Below are 27,371 nucleotides of genomic sequence, written 5' to 3' on the forward strand. Positions count from 1 at the left end.
ATCTACAAATATCTGCCAGTCACCTCCTAACTCAAAATCACAGCGTCCCCATAAAAATGACTAACATTAAGCTCCTGGGTTTAGTCTGATTATCTCGCCAAATTATCTGAAATGTGGTTTCCTCCAAGATATTAAATATGACATTTGCAGAGTGGTTTGAATTTCTTCCAGGAAACTCATCCAAGCAGGAACAGAAGATTCCCTATCTGAATCACAGTTGCACCAAGCCCATGAGCTACCAAGGACCACAGAGATCCCGAGCAGTCTCAGCAGCCCATTAAACAGAATTAATTAGAAATACCTGACCTCAAAAAGATTTCAGTGTAAAGCAGTTCTGCACCATGCAAGCAAGGCTGCTGCAAGAACCAAGTCTTGCATCTCACAGAAAAGGGAGTGAGCTACAGCACCCATGGGTGAAGACAGCCACCATGATGGGGAGATGTCATACCAATCTAGGGATATAAAAGCATGATAGCAGACTCCCTGTTCTCAGCAGAGATGAAAATCTGGAAGTTTCATACTCCTCTCCACAACTTCACTTTAACTGCATATTTGCAGTATTTAACTGCATATTTACCTGCTTTTGATCCAACAGTTCGATCCGATCCCAATGCCTGTGCACCCACTCACCTTGACATCTGCTTATAGGCTTCCTCTGCCACCGCAAAGATGTGAGGATCCATATCCCCCGTGTTTTGGTCTCTGTACGCATAGATGACATCTTGTTCATAGATTGGCATCTGTTCATATGGATTGATGGCAACTAGTACAATACCTTCAAAGAGATAAATAGACATGTTACAAACCAAGCACAGAGTTACTACTTCAGGCTTTTCAGGAACTGCATTAGTTTTTTTGATCAATATTTGTCGTTTTCTTAAACATGATGACTGGAGGAAACAAAGAAGAAAAAAATAAGGAGGACAAAGGAATGGGGATAGACTCCCAATTCTCATCTCAGCATTTCCTTCAAAGTGCTATGCTTCGATAGCAAGGCAATCAGCTCCCGTACAGCTACAGAGGCGGCATACAAAACTGTTGAAAAGAGCAAATATATAACCTACATTGTGTGGAACCAGACTTTGCAGGGGAGTGAGAAGAGCTAACAGTGCCTGAGCCACCACTTCAGAAAAGCAGTACCTATGCAACCAAAGCTCTGCTAGACCCAAACAGATATCCTGGATTTTCCTCAGCTTAAATTCTGAGAAAAAGCTCATAACAAAGGAGGTACTCAAATCAAAATGAAATGCATAAATCACAGGAAAGGAATGCCAGAGCCTGCATTAAAGCTTTAATGTCTTCTTCTTCAGCTCTGGGAATGCCATGCCTGCCCAGAAGAGGCAGTGAGCCCAGGACTTACTGAGGGGCAAAGCCACTCGTGGTGCTACCTGTACGCTCAAGAGAGCTGGTCTGCACCCTGAAAAACTGAGGCACTACAAGTTCCACCTCCAAAGTACCTTCAGGTTTTGCTAGTTTAAAATGTTACTGTAAGGAGCTCTGGAAAGCACGTGGCCGGTGGGAGTGGGTGCTGCGTTCCCAGCACAGCCACGTTGAAGTTACAGCAAATCACAGGATACATGAGTTAAAGCGCAACGAAAGGCAAAGTTCAGCTAAGTCACATTACCTGCCTCTGTGGGATATTAACCCAACAGCTTCACCTCACTGTGCCCTGCTCCTGTTTGCTGCTCGGTTCTTTTAGGGTCATGCATCACTTTCCCTTAGTAACCAAAAACACACCTGCAGCCACAACGCAAGTCAAGCTGAAGGGCTGTAGTTGCCTCAGCACTGGCTGCCTGATAAGCACTTTTCGCCTTTTCTCAACTACTTTATAACCAAAGCACAAGGTATACTGCACCAACACAGAGTTTTGTAGCTAAATCTACACTAGCTAAGCCCAAACAGCTAAGCCTAAACTCATGTATCTTCATTAGCTCAATGCTGTGCTCAAGATTATCATAAACCTTCACAAAAAGCTGCACTAAAGAAACCTCACTGATTTTGGATGAGGGCAGGCTGGCAGCTCACTGGGAGCACACATGCACCTGCAAAAGGCTGCAAGTCATGCCCATAGTCTAACATTACGTATCATTAAATATGTAAAGCAAAGTCACCGCTTACCAGCCACTGAGGCCACGTATTTCAAGGGCACTACTTTAAGAAGTCAGATCCCGCCAAGCTTTTCTTCAACAACCCTAAATTGCAACACTTAATCATAGCTGCACACACCAGCCTTAACCCTGCTACGCAAATAGTCCCATGCATTTTGCTGAAATCTTGCAACTCATCACTTAGAGAATCATTAAGTCTATACCACTGCTAACAAGGTCATCTGGAGTGCCAGCAAGAGGGTTCAATATTCTTCAATGTAACTGAATAAAAGTGGCTGAATCACCTTTTTTCCTCTTTTTTTTTTTTTTTTTTTTTCCAGGTTGCAATTTATTTTCATCCCTTTACAGGTAACTGCTGTCTTGACTGGCTTTGGCAGGCCACCTTTCCTGGGGAATGACAATGACAAACCCAAGTTCACAGCTGCCTGCCCTCCTGCTTTGAATTTGTTAGATGACCCCCAAAGTCATCATGAAAAAGAAAGAAACAGCAGTGCAGCAAGGGGCTTTTTTTGCAGCCTTTCAGAAAGAAAACCTGCTGTGGACATTCTTCAGTCTGATCACACCTTTCTGGCACACTGCTGTTCTCCTGTGGTTTGCTAGGTCCAACTTTTTCCCCCCCTCAGGCTGCCAAGCACACACAAAGTTGGCCTCAAACTCATCTGACAACACGTTACCACCAAGAGTTACATACATGGATCATAAGGCTCAGGAAGTTCACAATGCACCCACCCTCAAAACCCACCTCTGGTTTTCCAACCTAAAGCTTATTGGCACGCACTCATGTTGTCCCACATGCCCCAAACTCACAGCCCCTGGCTTGTGGTCTCAAGGGGTTTCTTTGTGGACATGCTCTAACCTACTGCTTCCCAGGAGCTGAACGTGTGGCCTGGACACTCACCACAGTATGTGTAGATGTGGTTGGACTCAAGGAACCTGACTTTGAGGTTGTGGAGGACTGCAGGCTCGTGCAGGTAGCTCAGGGCCGTTAGGTCATTCTCTCCCACCAGGATATCTGGATTGCGCAGGAAAGGCAGCTCATTTCCTTGGTCAATAGGATATTCATAGAGCTGAAAAGACACACGCGAGGAACATGAGAACACAAAAAGTAACAGCCCCTTCAATGTCTTACAACCTATTCATAACTTAACTTATCCAAGCATAACTCCATCCTGATACTATAAAATACTTACACCTCCCACTCTAAATGGAATGAAAGCCCCTTTGAGCTAAATGCTATAGGGACCTGGCTGACATGCTACCAGGTAACAGATCATCCCCTTGGTATTTGAGCTGGCCAACAGACAGTCCTGGTGGACACTGATGGTCCGCAAGCATCAACCTGAGCATACCCGAGTTGTTTTCAGGTCAGCCTTGGGGCAAATAGCCTTTAGCCAGCTCTGAGCAGTAATAGGTACCATATAGAAAATCACAGTTTCATCTGACCTAAGCATCTTCACACTCTTTGAAAAGCAGCTTCATTTCAAACTACACCATATTCTTCCCATCAGAGCAATTTCTCAACTCATTTTTAATTCAAGTTACTTTTATACTCAAAATCCTACACCCCTTCAGGCAGAGGACATGGAGAAGCACAGAGCCCCTGCTGCTTCAATACCTGAAGAGCCAGGTTATGCTCTTGAAACATATGGCTGCCCATATGCTAACAATTTTTGACTCATCCCCAAATGAACAGCAGACCCAAAAGCTAAAGAAAAAGCGTAATTTTCTTCCTTTACAGTAAAGGAAAACAGAAATGGCCTATAATACTGCTTCCCACAGGGTGTCTCAGGAAGGGATCCCAATGCTCAGCTCCCAGAAGAAGGGAGGAATCCCAGTGTGCAAGCAAAAGGGCATCACTACCATTGCACTTGCACTGGATCGCTGCCCATGCAAACAGACCAAGAAAAACCCACCCAAGTCCACAAGAACAGGCTCAAGAGCTTCTGACAACCTCAGGCTTCTTTTATACTCCAATTCCATGTTGCCCATGCCAATTTTCAAGAGTCTGCACTCCGTCTCGCATCTTAATGGAAAACACACCAGGGATCCCTTGTGGTATTTAAAAATCAGCTCTTCATTCAGAGAGAGTACTCTTGCATACAGGGTACAGTCAGAAATGACAAAAACCATGAAAATTCACTTAAAGCACAAGGACAAAGGAGAAGCACTAAACAGTTGGGTAATGCACGTTGGCTGTCAGGAATAAAAGGCTTTCAACAGCTTCAAATCCCCCGAAGATACATATGCTCAGTATCTCCATCTGATGCACATATGCACCATTCCTCTTTGCTAAATATTTTCAGCCCAACATGATTTGGGTTCAGGCAGGGTTTAATACTGAAAAGCATCACACAAGTCTCTGGGAGCACCCACACTAAGCCGTGCTCTCTTGCACAACCTCAAAATGAGCCATTCCCGTGTTTCACCATGACAGCGACATGCTTATTAAGCTACTATCTACAACACCTAGTAATCCTTTAATCAACTTGTTCTTTCATGTTGCTGACCCTAAACTCTGCTGTACAAAAAGGCCAGATCTTGCAGGACTTCTTAGCCCCTTTGGTTTCTGGGGAGATATCCAGATTAAAGAGGAAAAAAGGTAAAGACCTATCCTGCCTCTCAAGTACTAGAACTGCTAAACATCTCAACCAGAAAAGAAGGATGGAGGGTGCAGTACTCAGCAATACATGCAGATGTACTTTGGCAGCCTGAGCACAGCAAGTGGTAGGTAAGAGCTGCTGCGGATGAGATGGGCACCCACCTGCACCCAGGCACCCATCTCTGCTGGGCACCCATTAGGGCTGCTCATGAAACCTGCCTCAGAGTCAAAGCCCGTAGTGCTTTTCACACCCTTCATAAGTTTCTTGCAAAGCCTTAAGCATTTGTGCTTGGTTTCTCCAAGGGTTCTATCTTCTTGCCTCAAGGCCAAGAAAAAAATATGTAAAAACCTGCCACAAGGGTAATCCCTTGGTATCTGATGCCACTGGAAGGCAGAAACAAGCTGCTGTGTGCATTGACTGGAATGATGGAAGCATGCCCATCATAAGCATCATGTCACTGAAGAAAAAGATATGGTCAAATGATGATTGATATGACTTCGAACAGGAAGTAACAGACACAGGATGGTCCACGAGGTCCAGCCACAGGGCTACTGGACAGGGAGCCCACCAAGAACCAAGGGGCAGTGACTCATGGTCCTACAAGAACTGCCTGCTGTTTCCAAGGGACAGTGAGGTGGTATCTGTGAATCTCCTCATCTAGATTTATTACCATGGAGGGGAAAAGAGCATCTTCAAGAGCAGCACCATCCACACTCTACACCCTCCTCGGAAAGCTGCCCTGTGCTGGAAGGACAAACTGAGGAGGACATCAAATCCAGTCGAGGCTGACCTGGGAATAGCCAACAGCACCGTGCACTGGGTGCAGATTTCAACACGAATGACTTTCTTTGCAAACCTGGCACATTCACATATTGCATACAGCCCATGCTTTGCTGCTCTGAAAGAATTCTTTTGATGAACAGTCTAATCAAGCATCTCTCATTCCTGTTCTCCATCTTCTCATTAAGTAATATGGTGAAAATACTCCCCACAGCATCAAAATGGTTGGCTGGCAGGGGATGTGAATTACTCACTCTCCTCAGAGTCTTTTCAAATTGGAGAAAGTGGCTTCTACTAACTCTTCCAAGCAACAGACCAGACCACGCTCTAGATAATAAAGAAAGCCATACCTGCTCAGTGAAGAGAGCTGGCTTAGGTGGAATTCTTCGTGAAAAATATATTTATTCTTCGCTACACCAGGCACCACACATGGGAAATGCACCTCGTGGTGGGTATGCAGCACGGCTGCTCCCCACCCATAAGCCACCCAAATTTTGCAGCCAATGCAAATGCCATGGTTAACTACATCTGCAATCCCCCACCGTTAACCTAACATCCCACCACGTGAGGTTTTTGTGCAGGACAGAAAGCAACTGCTCTTCCCCAGCCTCCGTCATGCTTTGGAAATGATTTATCACTGGCTGCACACATGCCATGAGCCGTGGCTGCTGTTGCATTTGAAAGCAGCACTTGCTAAAAAACATCTACATTTAAATGAGTTTTCTCATATCTGTCTTTTAGAGTTTTTAATTTTTTAAAAAATAGAGAAAAAAGGGGTTTAAATAAGATTATACTTAAAGAGGAAAAACTAAGGTGTAGAGAAAGCTGTTGCACAGCAGTCACTTCTGCGCTCTATGTGATTTTTTTCCATTGGTACCCAAGTTTGAGTAGATGCTACCAGCCATGCTCTTTCCAATTTGTTCAGCAGTAAAAAGCACAAACTGATATTTCTAACATACTGCTGCTATTAAAAAAAAAAAATAATTCATTCTGATATCACAGACTATTACAGCTTTGCCAGGGGATGAAGACAGATGAGGGAGGTCAAGGGCTTTTCTCATAACCTACTATAACACAAGCGTCTGGGGAGGCAGCAGGCAAGGAAAAGCTGGAAGTGCTAAGGCAATAAAACACATTTTAAAATACTTCCTAAAAAATATGAGATGGCTCAGTCTTCTTCACACATCAATTCAAAGCTTTAAATTACTGAAAAGAATAATGATGTTCAAAAGCTTACAGTTTCATCTTCAAGTTTCAGATGGAGGCTTTTATCTCCTTCTTTGTAATCCTTGATAATTTCTGCCGATCTCCAAACTTCATCAGGGTCGGGAATCCAAACCTTAGTGTTCTGGGGATAGGGAGGAGGGGGGGCAGAGAAAGAAAGAAAAAAAAACTTAAACACAAGAAAACCTCAAGAAATTAAATCAGAAATAAATAATTCACCACGGATACAATTTCACACTCATTGTAATGTCAGCGCAGCTAAACCATTTATTTCAGGCCAAAAAAAAAATATTCTCATTTTAGGTTTGGGGGCAAATTATAGACCAGAAGTCTGATATTCAATCAGGCTTCTCCCGGACAAGGGGTACACTGGCTTCTAATCGATCTAACAAAGTAACATAGAGTCTCAAGGTAAATGTGGAATTTAATTTCCCTGGGAAAAAAATTAAACAGAACAGCCTTCCAGAGGCCTTTATGAAGTTACACAATTCACCCCCAGCAGACTGTACACCAAAGCGTATTTCTTTTGCACAAAACAACAACAGGTTGCTCTCCGCACAGCAAGCCCTAACCCAATCCTACTGCTGTGGAGCTAAGCAGGCAAAAGACAACACTAAAGCCAATTTCTTCAGTTGGAGGCAAAGCTGCAAACAGGCTTCAAGGTTCCAGGAAAATGTTTAGGTGCAATGTTCAACCTTTTTAGCATCTCCGAAGTTAGGGCCACCGTTATGCCTTCAAGGAGAAATCCCAAAGGCAGACCTGTACAGCCCAGCCAAACTGTCCATGAAGGGACAAAATCCAAAAGCAAGTAGCACCACTCACATGTAACAAGATTATGGCGTTACTCAAGAGCCGCAACACTTCCTGCTAATGAGATTTAATTGCTTTTATGATGCAGAGATAAATACTCTGCCCAGACTGCATAAAAGCGTCCCCCCCCCATGCAGAGCAAGGAACTGTTGCTGTGCCAAGACCTCCAGTACAACCCTCAGGAGCTGGGACAAATGCACTGCAGACCCAGCAGTAACCCTGCAACCTCCATCCATGTGTTTCCCTCACCCTCTACCTTTCTTTTTGCCAGAGCAGGCACCAGATTCCCTGCTCATGAGGCTGCCAGGGCAAGATCCTGACCAACAAGGAAGGCAAAACTGCTCCATCTCTGCAGGGAGTCACCTTAAGCCAGGCTTTTGTTGCTAGACATGGACCCATAAAAGCCAGCCTGATGCTGGACTCAGCCAGCCAACACAGTCAACAGGAACCCTTCAACAATCACTTATTTATTGGCATTTGGGGTGGCATGTCTCCTCCCAACTCGTCCTGCTGATTGCAGCAAGAACTATATAAACTTACTGTTACACAAAACACAAAGCATTGGGGGAAATCCTAGCAAATCCAAGCAACACCAGTACCATAGCACCAAAGATGGGTTTGGCCCTCATCTTAAAACCAAAACCCCAGCACACTACAGCCAAATAACTCTCATAGCAACCCAAGAGTTAAAGCAGAAGCAGCAGCCCGCTCTGCAGCTGAAGAGCAATAGATTTTTATATGTATCGCATGTGATTATTTTTAGAGCTGCTCAATAGCTACAGCAGCAGGAACCTTTAGATGTTAATGGAGCTCCACAGATGCATTGCTACAACAGCAGTTTTATCATAGAAGGGAAAATAAATAAATAAATAAATAGATTTTTCTTAGCATATCACCTCTCACCCCATGAGCCTTCAGTGTTTTCCCTGCCACAAGGAAGGGGCCAGTTTGAGACCCCCAGCCCAATCGCCCCTGCCCCCTCCAGCAAGCAGTGTTGCAAGAAACAAAACATCCCTGCAGCATAGCCAGAAGCCCCATCTTTGGCTGGACCATAAAAGGAGCAGGTGCAGCTGGCAAGATGGCAATGCATCACTCAGCTTTCCTCACCCCAGTTTCTCCAGGCTCCAACAGTACGGGAAGGGCTTCACAGACCACTGCTGCAGCTCTCATCCCTCCTGCAAAGTGCCTTGCTTGCCTTTTCATCCCCATCCCTGCGGTTTCATCCAGTGCCAGTTCTCTCCTGGCAGAAGAGCTATCAAACACGTTCTAGAACTGCCCAAAATAGCCAAGGAACAGGATGTACCTGGCCCAAGGCAGCTTCAAAAACAAAATGTTGCTGGTCTTGACTGGAGTCATGCAAATTCACCACCTGTGCGCAGGGCTGGGCTGAGCCATGGACCTGCCTGGACAGAGGGATGCAGAGTGCAGCACGCTGACGCCAAAGCAACCCAAACGCCATGATGATGCCTGCGCACACTTTGGTGGATGAAATCTGGGTTGACCTCCAGCAGCAGTAAGAGGTCACATCGGCCCCTCTCAGCAACTCATCACCAACCATGGCCAAGAGCCACCTAACACCCGGGTGAGATGCAAGGCTCTGCCACTGCTGGTGGAGGGTAGTAGCTCTCAGCACTCACTGCCCAGGGATGGACTTACAACGTGGTGTGGAAGACTTCACATCCCATCAGCCGCCCCGACCAGAAAACTACAGAATTTTAATGATAAAACTGATTTTTCAAAACTCTCTGTACACACACACAGGGGCAGAGGACCACACAGTACAGAAGGCAGTAAGACCGAAGTGTTTGTCAGGTCTCAGGAGCCCTGGGGTAAATTGTTCCCCAGCTGGGAGATCCCAAATGCAATTGCAGCTCCAGCAAAAACACTCCCCGCACCGAGCACTTCCCATCCTCCTAAGTAGCTGCAGGCTGTTAGAACAGGCTGTTATGAATGCATTTCCCCAAGCAGCTATAATGCTGTCATCTCGTGCATGCATGCACACATACATCCAAAACAAGGAGCCCTTTTTTTTTTGGCCTGTGTTTTCACCATCCTCCCCTCCTTGCTGAGAGAGCTCCAGCAGAGATACAAGTGCTCAGCCCTGCAGGCAGGGCAGGTGGCTACACAAACCCGCACCCAACCCTTCCCTTTCCTCCATAAATCCCACATATATTAAACCATAGACCGCTGAAATAAGAGCACTTTGTCATTCGTAGATCTTTACAAGGCAAGCTTTAATTAAAACCCGACAGGCCTTGGAGGCAGCCCATGTTGGGGGCACGCTGGAGCCCCATGCTATCATTGCCTGCCTTCCCTGACTCTTGACTTCTGTAACCTGCTCCCTCCAAAGCGACTTCACTCACCATACATTAGCCAATTAAATTCACATGGATGAAAGCCACCAGGCCACCAAAACCATGTCCCCAGGCAGGTACCCATCCAGGCAGGAATAGAGAATCTCTGTGAACCTCCACTTCCATAATATCACCTCTAGAGTAATTACTCCACTTTATATGCCATGTCCTGGCTTCATTAGCTTTAACCATTTAACTTCTGGAGGAGCTTGTTATAAAGGGAAAGGGCAAGTGGGTCTATCTGGAAGTCCTTGGACCAGAGAATTAGCTGGACTTCGGGCTCAGGAGACACAACCCTGGCTAGACCACTTAACCTCCCGATACTCCAGTGTCTCCATCCAGGAGGACAGAAAGAAAAGCATTTCTTTAATCCTGCAGGACATGTTTGAATGATGTGTTAGCATTAACCAGAAACAGTTCAGCATGTCCAGCCTCTCAAGAAAAAAATAAAATCTGCATTTGTTTTTGTTTGTTTTTTTTTTAAACCAGATTCCAAATAAAACCAAAGTGATTTGGTGCTCTTGAAGCCTCTTGCATTATTCCACCCAGCTTAAGCAGAAGCTTAATAAATTCAGTCCCCACCTTCTGATTTGATTTAGATTTTAGCAGGATGCTGCTGTGGATGCAGATTAAAACAAACATTAAATTAGAAGAGGCAGGTTTTGTTTTGCTGTTCAAAAGCCATTGGTGCTAGCCAAAGGCACTCCCAACAAACTCTGGGTGATGTGTTTGGTGGATGCTCCATCACATCAGGAAGGGATGCTGGTGTGCATGGAAGGAGACACGTCTGTATGAACCGAGTATAATCTTCCATTAAACTGAAAGAGTATAACCTTCCATTAAATTAAGAAAAGAAAAATGCTTAAAAATTAGCTATCTCAGTTTAGCCTGTTTGGTGGCTGCAAGTCTTCGTGGCAAGTTGGAAGTCAGCAAATCCGTCTTTATTATTATTGGATTTTAATCCCCTGAGTTATTTCAGGAATGGCAATACTCACAGCTGACCCTGAGAAGTTTTCACTGCTCCTGGGTCAAGGGCACTTTTCCAGGAGCATCCTTCCAACAGGACTGCAGCAAGAGGGAGGGCACGACAGAAAACCCACAATACTGTCAATACAACAACACCAACCTCCTGTGCTATTAGGAATTCAGTAACAAAGATTAAGATACAGTGTCTCATGACTAAGGTTCTTCCACATAGGTTAAGGAAAACTTACGAAAAGACTTCAGTAGCAACCAGAGACAGTGATGTGCACCTTAGAAAAATCAAAGGTGAACACACAAATGTGAACTAAGAAAGATGTGAAGATTAGGAAAATTACCTAGATATTTTTCTTCATAAAGCAAGCACACTCCTACTTTTTCCCCTTTGCTCAGGCTTATTGTCAACCTTATTTAACACTCTTAAAAGAAATAACATGGTCCAGTATTACTGTATGCTCCTGAAGAGGACAAAAACATACAAAAGAAAAACCAGCATGAGCTTCAGTCCTGGTTTCCCCAGAATACTGGCATTTATACATACAGCATGTGAATGGTTAAGCAGCTTGCTTTGAAACAGTCCAACCATCACCCTGCAGCTCTTACAAGCCACCTATTACTTAAAATTAAAAGTTTTCCCCAACTTTGCTTTTCCCAAGTAAAAAAAGCAAAATACACACTCTACCTCAAATTAAAAGTGATCATATCAAGCAGCACAACTCAGGGTTTGGATATAATTTTTCTTTTCCCTATTTGTTTTTAAACCACTATTTAAATGATCTCTGTGGAGTTATCTTTAAGAGACTCTTGCAGCAAAAAAACAGGACTCTCCTTGCAGCCACTGTACATGGATGCTAACAGACCTGCTTCTAGCTCTGCACTAAAGCAAACAAACTTCTCTTCATTAATTTGCACTGGGTGTGCAGTCCTGGGCTGAATTGGGGTCACCGCCACATGTGTTTTTGTCCATCCACTGGCATTATGCCCACTGCAGCAGGATCCCACATCCCTTGTGATTAACAGGTGGTTATGGAGTTGTTTAGTTGTGCTAAATGTGCTTGTGCAAACCACCATGCTTGCTGGTGCTAGGAAAAGCCGCTCGATGGGTGCTGTCAGCAGGAGGGCATGGAAAGGCATCAGCTCCAGGGCTCTCCTGGGTGCCTTGCAGCCTTAAAAATCCATTCTACCCCACTTGGCAGATCCTCAGGAGAAAAATCTGCTTTGCCTGTGACACAGCAAGGCACAGGCAAGTTCTTCAGCAGCAGAGCAAAAACCTCTCTGGTAAGGGACTTGTGGATCATTAACTTTTTATTATTATTTACAATATTGAACATCAGGGCAGATGGCAAACCATAATCCTCCCTTTCCAATCCTCCGAACAAGACTTTTCATCCCAGGAGTGATTTCTCCCCTGCCCGACAGACAAGCAAAGCCCATATTTAGGTCAGAGCTCCCCAAGCTGCACCGCGACTCGAGGACCCACTGACCCCTGCATCTCACCCCAGGCTGGCTTCTTCATTTGCTGTCAGGTACCACTGGCTGGCAAACCCTCACAAGGGTCAGGAGGGGATGGCAGAGAGTTTCACCGTTTGGTACAGAGCAGGCAGGGACACTCATGCTGTACTCCTCTCCACTGCCATTTCTACACCAGTACATAATGGTGGGACACCACACATGAGCCCAGCACCCCCAGCACAGTCAGAGGGCATCTGCTCATAACAAAGACCTCTAACAGGAAAAGACCCACTTCTTCCTCACCATAAGAACCCAAAAAGGCTGAAAGGAGAGGTCATGACTACCAAATCAGCATTTCAACACACAGCAAGGAACACACACTACCCCAACATCATGCTCAAGGAGCAGGGAAAAAAAATAATAGTGGTTTACTTGTTAAAAACAAAAAACACCTCATTTTGAACTACAGAATGCAAACACTAACTTGCTGAGAGTGTCAAATGCAAAGGGAAGGCAACAGCACGCTGCAGAAACATCTCTGGTTCCTCAGCGTGAGAACAGGCAATTTGTGTATTTCCAGGACTGATAAAAATGCACAAATCCAAACAGTCAAGCCAAGGCCGATAAGCATATGTACATCTTGCCTCAAACTCCCCATCCTACTTGTGCTATCAGTGCAGAGACGGACCCAGGGAAAGCACGTAAATGCACACCCAGACCATGGCCACATCAAGGCAGGGCTCCTGAATTTTGGGAAGCATCTCTGTTCATCCCACAGCACTGTAGGGGTCGCTGGATTTGAGCTAGCAATGCACACGCTTCGCTGATGTCTCCTAGGTACAGGGCTATTTTCCTTCCCCCAAAGAGCTGTCACACTGATGGATGGCTCCACGTCTCCCACCAGCACTAAATCTGCTCTATTTCTCTTTGCTGAATTTTATTCCCCTGCCCAAATTAACTCAAGATGATGATTTGCATAAAGTGTCACAGCAGCTGAGCAGTACTCAGCTGCTCGGACAAGCAGCCTCTGCAGCATTTATCCACTGGCTCGTTAGCAGCATTTCCAATAAAGGGGCATTTAAAAGTCCTCAGTTCATCACTGCACTGCCTTCACCTCACCACCAGCAGAAGTAAAACTGGCACTGAGCAGAGCAGGGCTGCAGGCAAGCCCTGACACCAGGACAGAAATACTGGGGGTACCCTTGAAGGCTTTGCTTTACTTAATACATGATTTCCAGGACAATTTCCAGGGCTAAGCAAGTGTCTCATGTAACCAACAGTCTTCCCATCCTTTCCCCTACCATTTCCTCCACAGTGTCTCAGCGGTGCTCATTACTTCAGGCTTAATTAAGACTGACAAGTTCAGAGCCAAGGTCTCAGGCACACACACAGCCCTGCTCTCACTGCAGCAATGGGCTGAAACGTAAAACCCCTCGTGCATTAAGTCATTAGATGCTGCAAAACCAGAGAGATCCCTAGGTGCTTTGGGACAGTGCAAACAAACCATTCTGTTTTAATTTTGGGGGAAAAGCAGTCCCTTTCCTGGGCTGGGAAGCGATCCCCTTGTAGGCTGCAAGACCAGGATTTGCTCCAGGCACTGCAACAACTCTTGTATTTTTACTTTGCTCCTCTACTCTTTAAGAAACAACAAAACCAAACCTCTCTGCCAGGGTCAACAAGACTTCACCCACAGGGGATGTGCATTATCACCTGCATTGCCGCTAACGAACCATCTCACAGCAGCTTGAGATGCTACAGGAGGAGCACTGTGCCTGTTTAGCTGGAGCTGGCAGCACTTGGGGTCTCGCTGTCCATCTCCTTCTGCAGCAGTGCCTTTCCAGCCTTGCATCAGGTTGAGCACAGGAGCCCTTCATCTTTGGTTGCTCTGAAGCAGCATTAGCATAGCAAAGGCTGAGAGCTGCCAGCAGGACAGGTAGGCTGCTGCCTGCTGCAAGGACGCAGCCAGGAGCCTGATGAAAACATGGGGTACGAGGCAGGGCTGCCCCTCTGGATGTCTAAGCCTGGATTTAAAGCACATGCTGCACAGGAAAATTTGCTACAAAGCCTGGCAAAGCCCCCACAAAACTTAATATTCACTAGCATTAGAGAGCTGCACCAAGAGATGCCAGCAACTGGTCTGCTGGGTGGGAGACTTCACCCCAGGTCGTGTCCCAGGAGTAGCGCCAGGAGAGGGGATCACCACCCCAGCGAGCCACAGAAAGCACCAAGGTTCTCTTCTATCAGGCCCAGTGCAGCCCTGCGAGACACTCACCACTTGCTCTACAAGACGCTGACCATCACCTCTGCCCCACTGCCAGAAAGAGGAATGCTCTGCAACCCCCCTAAATCACTACAGAGTCGCTGGGGAAGCACAAAAGGTCTGGCGATAAAGCCACTCCAAATAATCATGCACTTGACTTGCAGCTCATTGTGAAAGAGCTGCAGGCATCAGGGCAGCAGCAGTTTGGAGCAGGCGGCTCAACACCCCTTTCCCAAGCACCTCCCCTGGGTCTGGCACCCACGGGGCACTCACAGCCACGCTCCAGCACCACCCACCCAACCCTGCTCCTCCAGTGCTCCTTACCTCTTCTTCCAAGCCACTGATTAAAAATTTGGCACACCATGAAGGATCAAGAAAAAAATCCTTGACCCAGTGTCCAAGGGGAATCAGGATGAGACCTGTGGTCCTAACTCAGCTGTGCAAGCCAGGTTTCTTTATTCCATTAAGGATTACTGGGGGTTTACAGACTTTCTCTTTTTTTGCCTTTTTAATTAAAAACCCCACACAGGGGTCAAGCGTCTCCATAGCATGACTTCTACCAAACAGCTTGTCATATTGCAAAAGTTAAATCCTTCCAGGCTACTTTGTGCAAATCCCTGTTGATTGGCATTAATTACCCTTCTCTCATATAATTCTCAATTAATCAAAACTTTGAGTAGTGCTGTGGTATAATCTTGTCTTCCCAGCTCCCTTTTCCATCTGAACTCCACCTAAGCACCCTGATGAACATATACTGGATCCAAAACATGCTCGATATACACCATATACATTTGACCACTAATAAAGTAGTTTTAAAACAGCCTCTGGGTTTCAATTAAGTAGTTAAAAATGGCCTTTCACTCTGGGTTTTCACAGTCTTCCATCTATAACATAGCCTCATGATGCTTTAGGGAAACTCATAAGCATGTTCATTCCCCAGTGCAGTGACCACCCTCCATTATATGATTTTATATGAAAACAGTTCTGTGAAGAGCCTGGCTCAGTGGCACAGGGCAGCCCTGGCCACAAGATGCAGTCAGGGGACACATTTTCCACTGGAAACGTTAAAAAACGTGGCCAACTCTAGGCTGTAATTGCAGTAACACACATGGCATTTACGGTGTCACAAGCATCTTCCAAAACTCAGGGTACAAGTCACCTCAGCCCTCACTTGAGTGCTCAGCTATCCTCCCTACCAAGCACTGCTATGCCCAAACAGCACCACCAAAATCTACATTTAATTGCAAGGCAACCTCTCCATCAGACCGGATTTTCAAGCTTATTAGAAAGAAGTAATTGGATTAATCAACCTATATAGTTATCCCTCACCTCTCTAGAACTCATGTGTTAAAAAACCCTCTTGGAGCATCACTCCATGCATGCTTAATTCAAAGGAGTTTTGACCGATAGTTTTATTTATGGGGCATTTCTTCAGCACTTTCTAACCAGAGGGGTGTGCTGCAAGACCCCCAGGCCGTTTTCTACATCCTTTTCATTGCTGAGCAGCTGAAGGAAAACAAACTGATTACTGGGGATTTAAGTAAGCAACATTTTACTGGTTATAATTAAGAAATTCCAGCAATAAGGGTTGTTAGCAAGGACACATTAGACACCCGGAGAACAGCACCAGGGATCAAGACACGAAGCTGATATAAGTAAGTTTCATCAAATTATTTGAAGGGGTGATCAAACACACACTCCCACTTGCTTAGGAATGGCGGTGGCACAGAAAATGTCTCCTGGAGCGAAGGACTCTCTTGCATTTTCATTTCATTGCAGTAATTTCCAGGTCTTTGGGAACATTATTTGCACCCAGCCCTGCTTTTTCCAGGATGTCTGCATGTCCAACCCTCAGGTGCGCAGCTGTGCAATGAGCTACTCTATATTAGCATATGAACTTTGCCTCTTCTCCCCAGTGAGACATAAGCTGAAATTGGTTCAAATCACATCTCCAAGAAAAATCAAACAAAAGGTGATTTCCTTTTTAATAAATAAAATAGAAAGTACAGGATGGCTAGACAGTCACCTGTTTTCCTCTCTATTCCTTCTAATAACTTCAGCTGTCCAGCCACAATACTGACATTTTGGCTTTCCAGAACTTCCAGCACTGATACCCTGCAGCCTTTTATTTATACCACACAGCAGCTCCCTGGAAAAAATCCCCTAAATCCCATACAGTTTTCTCTAACAAATTTAGTGGAGATAAGGAAGGATGCAGGAAAAAACACCTCCACCAACCCCTAAATTCTGAATTGCAGGAGGAGATCTGAGGGGTGATGCCGCTAACAAAACAGCATTTGTGTTCTGCAGGAAGGGCTCGAGATCAAAATGCAGAAGACTGCCTAAGTAGAGGGAGGGTTGCAAGAAGGGCAACTGCACCCACATAAAATGAAAAAAATAAAATAAAATCTAAAATCTAAATGCGTCTTTTCTAGCCTTCACCTTCTGGTTTGAATTTCTCCCCTGACTTGGAAACTTCCTCTGTGTGTTAGGCGCATCCAAGGTTATGTTATCTCTTCCCCTCGCAAGGGCAGATGACCCACAGCAGCACACAAACACACACTCCTATGCAGATCAAACACAGCTATCACAAAACATCAAAGTGTCCACACAGCAAAGCACCGAAAATCGAAGGAGAAAATAAATGTTAAAAAAAGCTATCACAGTCACCAGGTGCTGTCTCTTCCTTCCCCATTCCCACAACAAAACCTCTCTGTTGTGTGTCTCTTGGATCGACACACGGGACAACATCTGTAACCCAGCAGATGTATTTACTCATTTATATATTCCTCCCTGTCTTACAGGAGCTTTTTTTTTATTCCTCCCAAGCAGTTACACGCTACCTCTGGGCACAGGCAGCACTGAGCGGACAGCAGGTGCAGAGTTTCAATGCAGGTAAGTCCCAGCTCTCGCTCTTCCCATCATCACCACCAGCATCACATCACCCCAGGGACACCCCAGCTACAGGATTTCTATCCCACTACACATCACCCAGCTTATGAGGGTTTTGCTCCAAGACCGGAAAACCCAGTTCCCACTCAAGGAATGTGTTTCCTTTTGGGAAAGACATGCATTTATGGTCACACTTTGGCCAGTGCCACTTGCCTTGAAGCCACCGGGTACCACCAGCACAGTTTAAGAACTACAACTTGTTTCAAGCAGCACTAGTTAACATCTCCTCTAGGGAATGACTTCATGTTTTGCTAGGCAGCTGAATAAAACAAGGGGAAAAAAACTAAACTGAATTGAAGAAACATTATGCTACCCAGTTTACTTTTCTGTGAAAGCAAAGCTTTTTCAAACTCTGCTGCTAGCTCCCGGCTCATAACATACATGCCCACTATCTTCCGCCTTTTCTGACAAAATACTCCATCCAAGACCTGCAACTCCCATGGGCCAGAGGCTGGATGGGGACACCTGAACTTGTGCAGCTACCTTCAGCCACTGCCATGGGCAAACTGGCACACATGAGGCCCCAGATAACCCACAGCATCACTCACATTATGGGTTTGTCCCACAGGACCTCCAAACGCATCAAAAGAGGAGTGGTCTTGCACATCCATGCAGGCAGCAGTGATTTAGGACCCTGCTCACAACGGGGCAAAAAGCAGAGAGATGCTGAAGCAATGCATGTCCCTTCATAGCTGCTCCTTCTTCCAGTTGGCCACCCTTTATCTCCCCCTTGGGCTAGAAGGTGTTTTCCCCTGTCCAACACCACAGAGAAATTGTAGTCTGCTGTAAATTTTCAAAAAGGTATTTTTAAGTGCTGTCTTAAGAAAAAAAAAATATCCCTGTTTGGATCACTGCATCTGGCCATCACTTATAGCCGCCCAACCTGTGAAGCACATATCAGCACGTTGGTCCTGGGAAAAACCCAGTTGCACAGTGTGTTGGGGCTGCCCACACCTGGTGGGAAGCCAGGCGGGCACGGGGGGCAAGGCACAATCCTCACCATCACCATGGTGCCCAAACCGCTCCAGCCTTTTCAAACCTCATATGCAGATCAGCAAAGACTTTTCTGCCTAATAGTAAGCATGCAATGAGTCCAAATGTGTATTTTAGGAACAATTTCCAAAGCCTTTAGCACCCCTGCCTTGCCAATAGCCCCTTAATGACATGCATTTCAAGTTCCACAGCAGTCAGCCTTTGAAATACTATTGCCTTTCCCAGAGAGATGCATCCACACCAGCTCCCTCCCAGCAACTAACGGGAAAACCAGCTGCTGCAAGCCAATGGCTGTCAGCTCAACAGGTTGCAAGAAAAGAAATCACACTCGTCCACCTCCTCCTCAATAGGAACATCCAATTTAGAGAAATACTCTATGTTATGTTGTTCATAGGCATTTCTTGTTAAGCCATTGCTGCTAAGGCACCCACCAGCATCTTCAAGTGGATGCCATGTCCAGCCTTTCACTTCTCTCAATTTTGGATTTGCTGGATGAAGGTTCCTCATCCCATAAGGGCCTCAGCATAAGCGTGGATGTTAAACAGTTTAGTCAGAAGCAGTCGTATCAACATAACTAAAACCTCAAGCAACATTCAGGCATGCAACGTGATGCAGTAGGCTGTAATGCTTCTTTCCTGTCTATGAAATGTCTCATGTATGTTTTTAGTACGAGCTTTCTTCAACTGTCTAGAACTTGATCTAGATCTTGTCTGAAGATCCATTCCCCCACATACCTAGTGCTAAGTGCCACGCAAGCTCTGGAGCATTAAGCAAATGCCAGTGCAGGAGATGCCCTTGCAGGACCTCCCCTTTGCAGGGGCCTCGGCGTTGTCTGAAAGCCAAGGGCACAAGCACACGATGGCACCAGACAAGGGACCACATCTCCACAGGCTTCAGCAGCACAGCCGGCACTGGGAAGCAGCTCAGGAGAGACATCACCAAGGCATGGTATATTTTTGGTGTCCATAAATAAATGAAATACAGGTCCTTTTTGGAGGGACCAGCAGACAGCGTCTTCCATATATGCAGAGTATAAATGACTCCTCCATTCACAGACAATTACAGTCAATGAATAACTTAGATGAAAGGGATGATGATGCTGTTATCCCCAAGCCAAACATGACCCACATAGCTGAACTCCCAGAGCTTAAGAAACACAGAGTTAAAACTCCCAGAGCAACCTTAGCCCTGCTTCACACCATGGCTGCAAAGGTCCAAGGTATTTTAACCTTCAACTTGGACAGTTAAAGGCACTTTTTGACTTCTTGCCCCAAATCAAGACAGTTTTTCAGGCATACAACACAGACACCTCTTGCCTGTAGAAGCATCCTGTGCTGTGATCCCATCACCCAGCCTACTGAGAATACACACAAGCATCAAGCCTGACTGCAGGATTAAGCTGAAAGTCGTGATCTGAACTTTAGTTATTCTCCATCCATGTCAAAACTGCCTAGAGGAACTGAAAAGGGTTCCCCCACCCCAGCTGGACACAGCTGCGCAGATAAGAGTCACTTTTCCACTACTCGCATCCCACGAAAGCTCTCCTAAGTGACATCAGAAGTAACTGAAGTATTACTGTGCTTTGAGCACAATTATAAGCCTTTACTCAAGCAATAGGTATTAAATGTTGAATTTCAGCTGAACTCAGAGCAGTTTTAAGTAGAAATTCTAAGAAAAAGGTTATTTATATATATAAAAATATTTATTTATAAAATGAAGCCACAAGAGTAGGAATCAGAATTTGGAGTTAATTTCTCATCAACTTATCCTGTCGGAAGAGCTGTAATTTCAAGCTTTCTGCTTTTCAGGCCACCTCAGGAGGGTAGGCAGAGCTCAGTGACTATCACAGGGACAGTGGCCTCACTGAGGCAGCACCAGGAACCCAACTGCAGAATTACCCAAAGCTCAGCTAGCAGCTGAAAGTAGGTTTCCATCACATCCCAGACTTCTCCACTTGAATCAACTCCCTTTTCCCCTTAAAGCCACAGAGGTATCATCAATACCCATTTCCCCAGAAATTTCAGAATATCAGATGCAAGCCCCAAGTTACCTTAATTACTGGGCTATAATTCATGAAAGTAAGGCATAACAAATTGGGGTATGGGATGTTTAAGGAATAAAATAACCTCAAACCACTGACTTGATAAACATAAAAGTCATTGAGATTCAGTTTTTATCAAAGAAATCATGCCCTTGCCTCTGCTCCTCCCAGTATATTGAGATAAGCAGTGCATAGGTGCTTTCCAAACTTAGGACCAAACTCTTCACCTCCTTCATGCACCAGCCAAGCTGTCTACCAAATACCAACCAGCCTTTGCCACCATTTCAGTTTTCCTTCTCCCCACGGCACCTCTCACCCTGCTGCTCCCCGATAAGCCAGTGCTGAGCCCTTATCAGAGCATTATTAAAGCTACTATTGGAGCACAGCCTCCTTATTCCCAGCTACGGTGGAGATAAGACCCACTTTCTGTAAATAAACAGTACATTCAGAAATACTTGAGTAAGAGCAGAGACTTGAATGAGAGAGGAACAGGTCCTACCAAAGCATCAGCAAGATTGATTAAACAGCAGAAATGCAAATATTTGCTTTCCCCTCCTCTCCTGCATTGTCCTCCCTTTCCTCCCTGCATTGTATTTGCAAGACAGGGTCACTTCCAGATGCAAAGCTAAAGGATGTTCCCAGCAGTAACTGCACCACACTGGAAAGCCCCCTGTCAAGCAGCCCTGCGGACCAAAACCAGCCTGACCCAGTGCCCAGGGGACCTGCTGGTCACCTCCTGTTGGATCTTCCTTGATGATTTCAATCATTCCCCTACAAAGGTGGTGCAGAATCCCTACATTTCCATGCTCCCTCTCTTTCTGGCATTTCTAGCCACAGCAATGTGGATCGAAGTGCCAGCCTAACGCGTTTTGGAGAAGCCACCTCAGTCAAAACACAACACTGCCCAAGTCTTTGCAATGTCTGCAAAGATGACACCAATGGCCACAGCAATGCAGGAGCAGGGGACAAAGTGGCCATCACCAATGGGAACAGCACAGCCACGAACCAAGCTCATTTTGGCTGCCAGCACTGATATTCCACTGAGAAACCCAATGGAGTGGTTTTCACAAGAGCTCTTTTCATAGGAAAGCAGTTTAACCTGTTTAAAGGATATTTTAGCCTGTTCTCAGAGGTTTTCTCTCCATCAGCTACCAGCAAAGCACTGTCAGAAGGCTAGGCTTTGTTTGAAAGTAAACCAGCACACCTCAGCATTCCCACTGCCTGTTTCCAGCCAGAAATGCTGGCTGGGAAAGCTCACAAGCTGGGATTTCCTTGTTCTTCCTACACTTTTGAACTCCCTTCAGGATTTACAAGCACAGAAGAAAGCCCAAATCCCATTTTGCACCGACACAGGGGAAAACAAGTTACAAGTCTCTCCCTATCACAAGATATGAAAGGGTAGGGGCTGCTCCAGTAGCCAGACTGCTGCAGTTCAATGTTATCAACGGTCCTAACACATGTTTAATTGCTACAGCAAATTTATCCCCAGCATCATATGCTCAATCTGCAAGAGACATCCCCAGAAACTGTTTAAATCTCCTGAAGTGGGAAGTTCTCTGAGCATGTGGAAGGGACATGCAATATAAGTAGAGAGATCAGCAATCTCTAAACACACACAGGGGAGCTCAGGGCTCTCTAATTCCACAGGCTCACAGCATCCTCATGGACCAGAGAAGCTCTCAGTGAGACTCATGCTGGTGAAAAGGATGCTGTTCCAGCATGCAGCTGCAAGACATTGCCACCAGCACAAGTAGCATTTGGTTACTGAAGGGACACCTAAACCCTGAAGAGACGGATCGAGATTTCACATGCCACTTCAGCCCCACAAATGTTCAAGGCTGATTTAGCGGCTAAATGACACTACCATACTTTCACACCTGCCTTGACTGCCCACATTCAGTGCAATCAAGTGTTGATGGGATGAAGGAAGCTCCACCCACCCCCTCGCTGCAGGTGTATTACCAGAGCACAAGACCTACACATGGCTTTCTGGTGGCTTAGTTTTTCTTCAGCTCTACCTGAAAATAAAGGGTGAACAAAGCTAAGTCTCCATTTTTAACTGGCCTGCTTCCATAAAACAACTTAAAACATCCTTAACACAACCCAGCTCAACCATCTAACATGAATCCTTTTGATGAGTGCTGTGACTCCCAAGAAACTCCTCCAAGCCTCAATCATGGGCACTGGACAACTGTGTTAACACAGCAGTCAGCTTTAAAGCAGACATAAATCAGACAAAAAACATGTAAGAGGCAAGGGTCAGTGCTGTTTATGGGGTTAAAGCAGGTAAGGCAAATGCAGCCAGGGCCCTTCCGTCTCTTGGAGCGTTTCAAAAGCTATGCAGCTCTCAAGTCACGAGCCATGGTTCAAACCTGCATTTGTTTCCAGCACATCCAGCTGCTGGGCTGGCTCTTTCAAGCCTTGACCACCACACTTTGCTCTGTCCTGACTTGCTAAATTACATACGTTTTGTGTGAGCAGGAGGAGTGGAGCCAAGTCCTTCCAAAACGGGCTCTTCCCTCCCAGACAAATTAACTATATTGAAGTTTAGCCTGACTGCAGGACAGGTTTGTCCAGATCCCAGATGTATTTTAGCTCTTCTCAACCTTCCATCTGCTTCGTAGGCACGTGAGAGTGAGCAGGCAGGCACCAGCAACACCGGTGCTTACAGAAGCAGCAAGACCACCTTCCTGCCTGACTACGTACCATCGCTCCTGAGTCATCCAAAGATCACACAAGCTCTCAGCATCACACATGACTTCAATCCAGGCTTCAACATCCGCTGCTAATGCTTCAGAATTGCACTTAAGTATTTCAAGGGACACAATGATAATTTGAAGTTCAGAGCCCCCATGAATACCCAGTGATCAATTCACCAAACAACCCAGAGATATGTGCAAAGGAAATGGATTTATCTAGAAAAGAACCAGGGCTACACACCTTGCAGCTATCACAGCAACAGCACATAAAATCAGCATTTACCAACAGAGATGCACCCAAAAAACTGTTAAGTCTACTAGCTTTGAAGCTTAAAGGCAGAAGAAGCAAGACTTTAACTTCAGGAAGGCACTAACTTGCTTGGTAAAGATGCTTAAAGCTTGTTGTAGCATGGCTCTCAAAACAAGAGAATCTGGGCAACACTTAGAAAATGAGCACCTTTTTTACTGTAGAAGAGCAGCAACAGAGTCACGGCTACAGGCAAAAATAAAATCAAAAATAAAAATTAAAAACCAGCCACAGCTGAACGATCATACAAAAGATTGTTTTCAAAAATAACAATAGAAGTTTTAAATACTTGGATCCCCTTCCAGAAGCCAGCAGAAGTTCCAGCACAGCCTTAAGGTGGAGTTTCCCCAAAAAAAACCACTGCCCATGCAGCACAACTCATCTTCCCATTTTCAGGTGGGCTCTGACATTGCTCCCTTGTGTTAGATACTCACACCAGCAAGGCAAATTGCAAGAAATTGCCAGAGTTTACCTACAATATGAAGTTAAGACAGAAGTGTTGTTGCTGTACTCTGGAAGGATTACAAAACTATGTTTAATAAGAGGTTATAATAAGTTTTAGGCATACTTTTTGTTGTTTTTGTTCAGCTCATACAGCTGCAAAGATAAAACCCTGAACAAAGGAACAGCCACAACAAGCTGCCTGACAGAACTTGCAGTGCTGAAAATCATGCAGCTACTACTTAAAGAATGCTCTCTCATTGTCTTTGAAGAAAAAGTTTATATACTACAACTTCAAGCATCAGGTATGGCTTTCTCACAGGCATCATAGTACTACACCTCTGCAATTTCTGTTGCTGTTTTGGTCAGAAGTCCCCAATAACACAGGTATAGGGATGAACCACATAGAAGGTTTGTGGTGTGAAGAAAACACAGAAACCTGGCTTTACAAATTAATATTCTTCTCTCTTTATGTACTTAAGGCACACTTTATAGGGTGGTCACCCTCCTGAGCTGGGACACTCAAGGCAAACTCCCACACCAGGTTCCCCATCCCTAGTCAATGCTGGTCACCAACAGCTAGACCAGAGCCACATCATGCTAGACCACAGTTCCCAACACCCTCCATCATGACAGCCATCAGCCACCTCCTGTGCCCAAAGGGGCATCCCAAAGGTGACTGGCATCTGCAGCCCAGAGACGGCCATCTCCAGATAACACATATTTGTTGACAACCAGTTAGTACCAGTATTTTCTTTTTCTAACAAACAAAAAAACCACACACCAACACACACACTCCCAAAAAAAACACCAACAAAAAAAACACACAACACACACACCCCAAAATAACCAAAGGGGGGGGGGTGGAGGGGGGGTTGAGGAACAACATAACAAGAAAGCAAACATGCATCCCAAGCCTGGGAAAGAGTCAGCACAAGAAAATAAAAATTTCAAAATTATAATTACTAATTATTTCTACTCTGTGACTTTTTCTCCCTCCCCCACCATGTAGCACAACCTCTATTGTCTGAAAAGCGTTTATCTGAAAGTGGGTCATGTCTCCTGGCATTACTAAATCTTCCCAAATTTCCCCTGATTAGTCAAACGCGATATCCTCTCTGACATCTGAGTGATTGAGGTAGTGTGTAATGCCATTTTTCCCCTGAATGAGCCACATCAAAAAGGGTTATAAGCCAAGAGATGGCATGCTGGATAAAATAGTCACCAACAGATTGTCCCCAAAATATTACTGAGGAAAATTAAGATTGTTTTGTTGCAAGGTTCTTCCTTTAGAAACATTCAGCCTTTAGTACTGAATATGGAGAGACAAGAAACTGCCTTCAGAGTTGCTAAAAGGCTAAAACCTAGCTAACTTACGTGTTGTCTGATACACAGGATTCTGCACACTAAAGTCCCAGGGATGTTCTGTAAGCCACAGCATCCAGTCTGCTCTTCAAGCAGGGACACCAAAAACTATTGTGCTGTAAATTAATGACAGTCTAAATCTGGGTAATACCTCACAAATGAATGAATATTAAAGCAGAGTCATCTGAGACTAAAAGGAAAAAGAAGGAAAAAAAAAAACCAATAAACCTGCTACTTAAAGAAGAAAATACCATTTAAAATTGGGATACAACAGCAAGTAAATTGCTCAGGCACAATTTATATCCAAAGGATTCAAAAATATCATCTTTTGGAGCAGAAGGATGCCAGCACCCGAGCAGGATGCTCAGCTGGGACAAGTACTGCCAGAGGGATTGGATATTGGGCTGAGCTCCTTCCCTGCAGGAAAAGAGCTGGAGTTTCTAAGTACTTACCAGGTTGGCAATTAGACTAGATCCGGGCAAACTTTAGCAAGCAACAGCAGGGTCTGCGTTCCGCTGATTTACTTCACATTGCCTTCCAGTGCTGAAACTTTGTACCAGAGCAAAGACTGCTAGGAGACAGCACCCTTTTCAGCCAAAAATTAAAAAAAAAAAAAAAAACCCAAACCAAAAAAACCCCAGTGAAATCTTGGAGAGTCTACAGACTTTTTGGCATTGCCAAATAGGATGTTCTCAGAAACAGAATTGACTTTTTTTATTTAAAAATACAGCCTTCTGCACCACACTATTCCTTGGACAAAAAGAGGGGCCTCAAGGAGGCCGCATTTGGGTAACATCAGCAGTTTTTCTGCCTGATGCTGAATTCTGGGATGTAACCATCAGTGCAGCAGTGCTTGGGGAGGAAAAGCCTGCTCACAGCTTGCTCTTTGGGGCTGCAAGGAGTTTCCCAGCCTGAAGCAGCCTCAGCCATCTCATCTTCTCCAGCATGGAGTGTCAGGTGCCGAAAGGCAAATTCAAGCAAGTTTTGTTACTAAAGATGATTTAGGCCTACCGTGATGGTCAAGCAGGTGGATATTTCAGGTGTTTCAAAGCTGGGCAGCACTGCTCACGTCCATCTACTGCCACAAGGATAGCCCCCATGCTCCCATGCTGGGGAGGGATTTCCCTAAAACAAGCAGGCGTGAGCACAGCCATTGCTCACCAAAACAGCACCAGGGAGGGCAAAGCACAAAAGGATGAAGATTAGCTCCGACAGCCTCGACTCTTTGAGTTTATTTTGGCACAGCAAGAGCACACAAGGCTTCAAAGCAGCTCCTGGTGAGCAGGCGAGGGGCCGGGCAGCAGAAAGCACCCCCAGGGCAGCAGCAGCACTGTGAGGCTGAAATCCACTGCTGTTTCTGCCACAAGCTGCACCCAAAGCATCAGCCCTTTAAAATTGAGCACAAGTATTTTCTAGAATTCAGATTTGTATGCTTAAGACATCCAAATTTTACCCCTTCTTTCTCCTTCCTTGCAACACCAGAACCTGGGGGAGAAAACCCCAGTACTCAAGAGTAGGGAAGACATGGCAGACACCCCTGAGGGCAGCTCTCCACCAGCCCCAAAGTGAAATGCTGACACCCTGTGTAGATGGGGCTTCCACAACTTTTTAGCAGCATTAAAGTTCTTGTTTCAACCAAAACATGCCTTGTTGGTGCTACAAGATGGCAGTGCAGGTAGGTGCTCATGGTCTATCCAGCAGAGAAGTCATTTCTTACAAGGGCAGGTGGAGACAGGAAAGAAGGGGACAGCACGGTGACAGGAGACACTGACCAAGCACTGGATGAGGACCACCTGGTCTTTCACCTCCTTTGTTATTTTATTTTTTGCCACTGAATGTAGTGGTGAAACCAGGCATCAGCTGAGCCAGAAACAGGCTCTCCACAACCATGGGAAAGGCTGGCAAGAACCACACTGTTATTTCACACATCCACCTCCTGCTGAGGTCTGTGTGGGTCTGGGGCAGGACCTTCTTCTCCTACACCTCCACTTTGTCCCTGAAACA

The 27,371-nt window shown here is 45.4% G+C and overlaps 1 protein-coding gene across 2 annotated transcripts in view; it reads right to left on the minus strand.

Annotated features, from left to right (window-relative positions):
- MYO5B (myosin VB) overlaps positions 1–27,371 on the minus strand; it is a 148,940-nt gene that overhangs the window by 112,776 nt on the left and 8,793 nt on the right. For both annotated transcript variants that reach the window (XM_037374114.1, XM_037374113.1), the window contains exons 2-4: positions 6,726–6,836; positions 3,007–3,175; positions 631–775 (exon numbers count right to left, since the gene is read on the minus strand). In XM_037374114.1, coding sequence (XP_037230011.1) covers positions 631–775; positions 3,007–3,175; positions 6,726–6,836 — 425 coding nt within the window. The remainder of the gene's footprint in view (positions 1–630; positions 776–3,006; positions 3,176–6,725; positions 6,837–27,371) is intronic.

Source organism: Falco rusticolus, chromosome Z (genome assembly GCF_015220075.1).
Source record: "Falco rusticolus isolate bFalRus1 chromosome Z, bFalRus1.pri, whole genome shotgun sequence".
In the NCBI taxonomy this organism is placed as follows: Eukaryota; Metazoa; Chordata; class Aves; order Falconiformes; family Falconidae; genus Falco; species Falco rusticolus.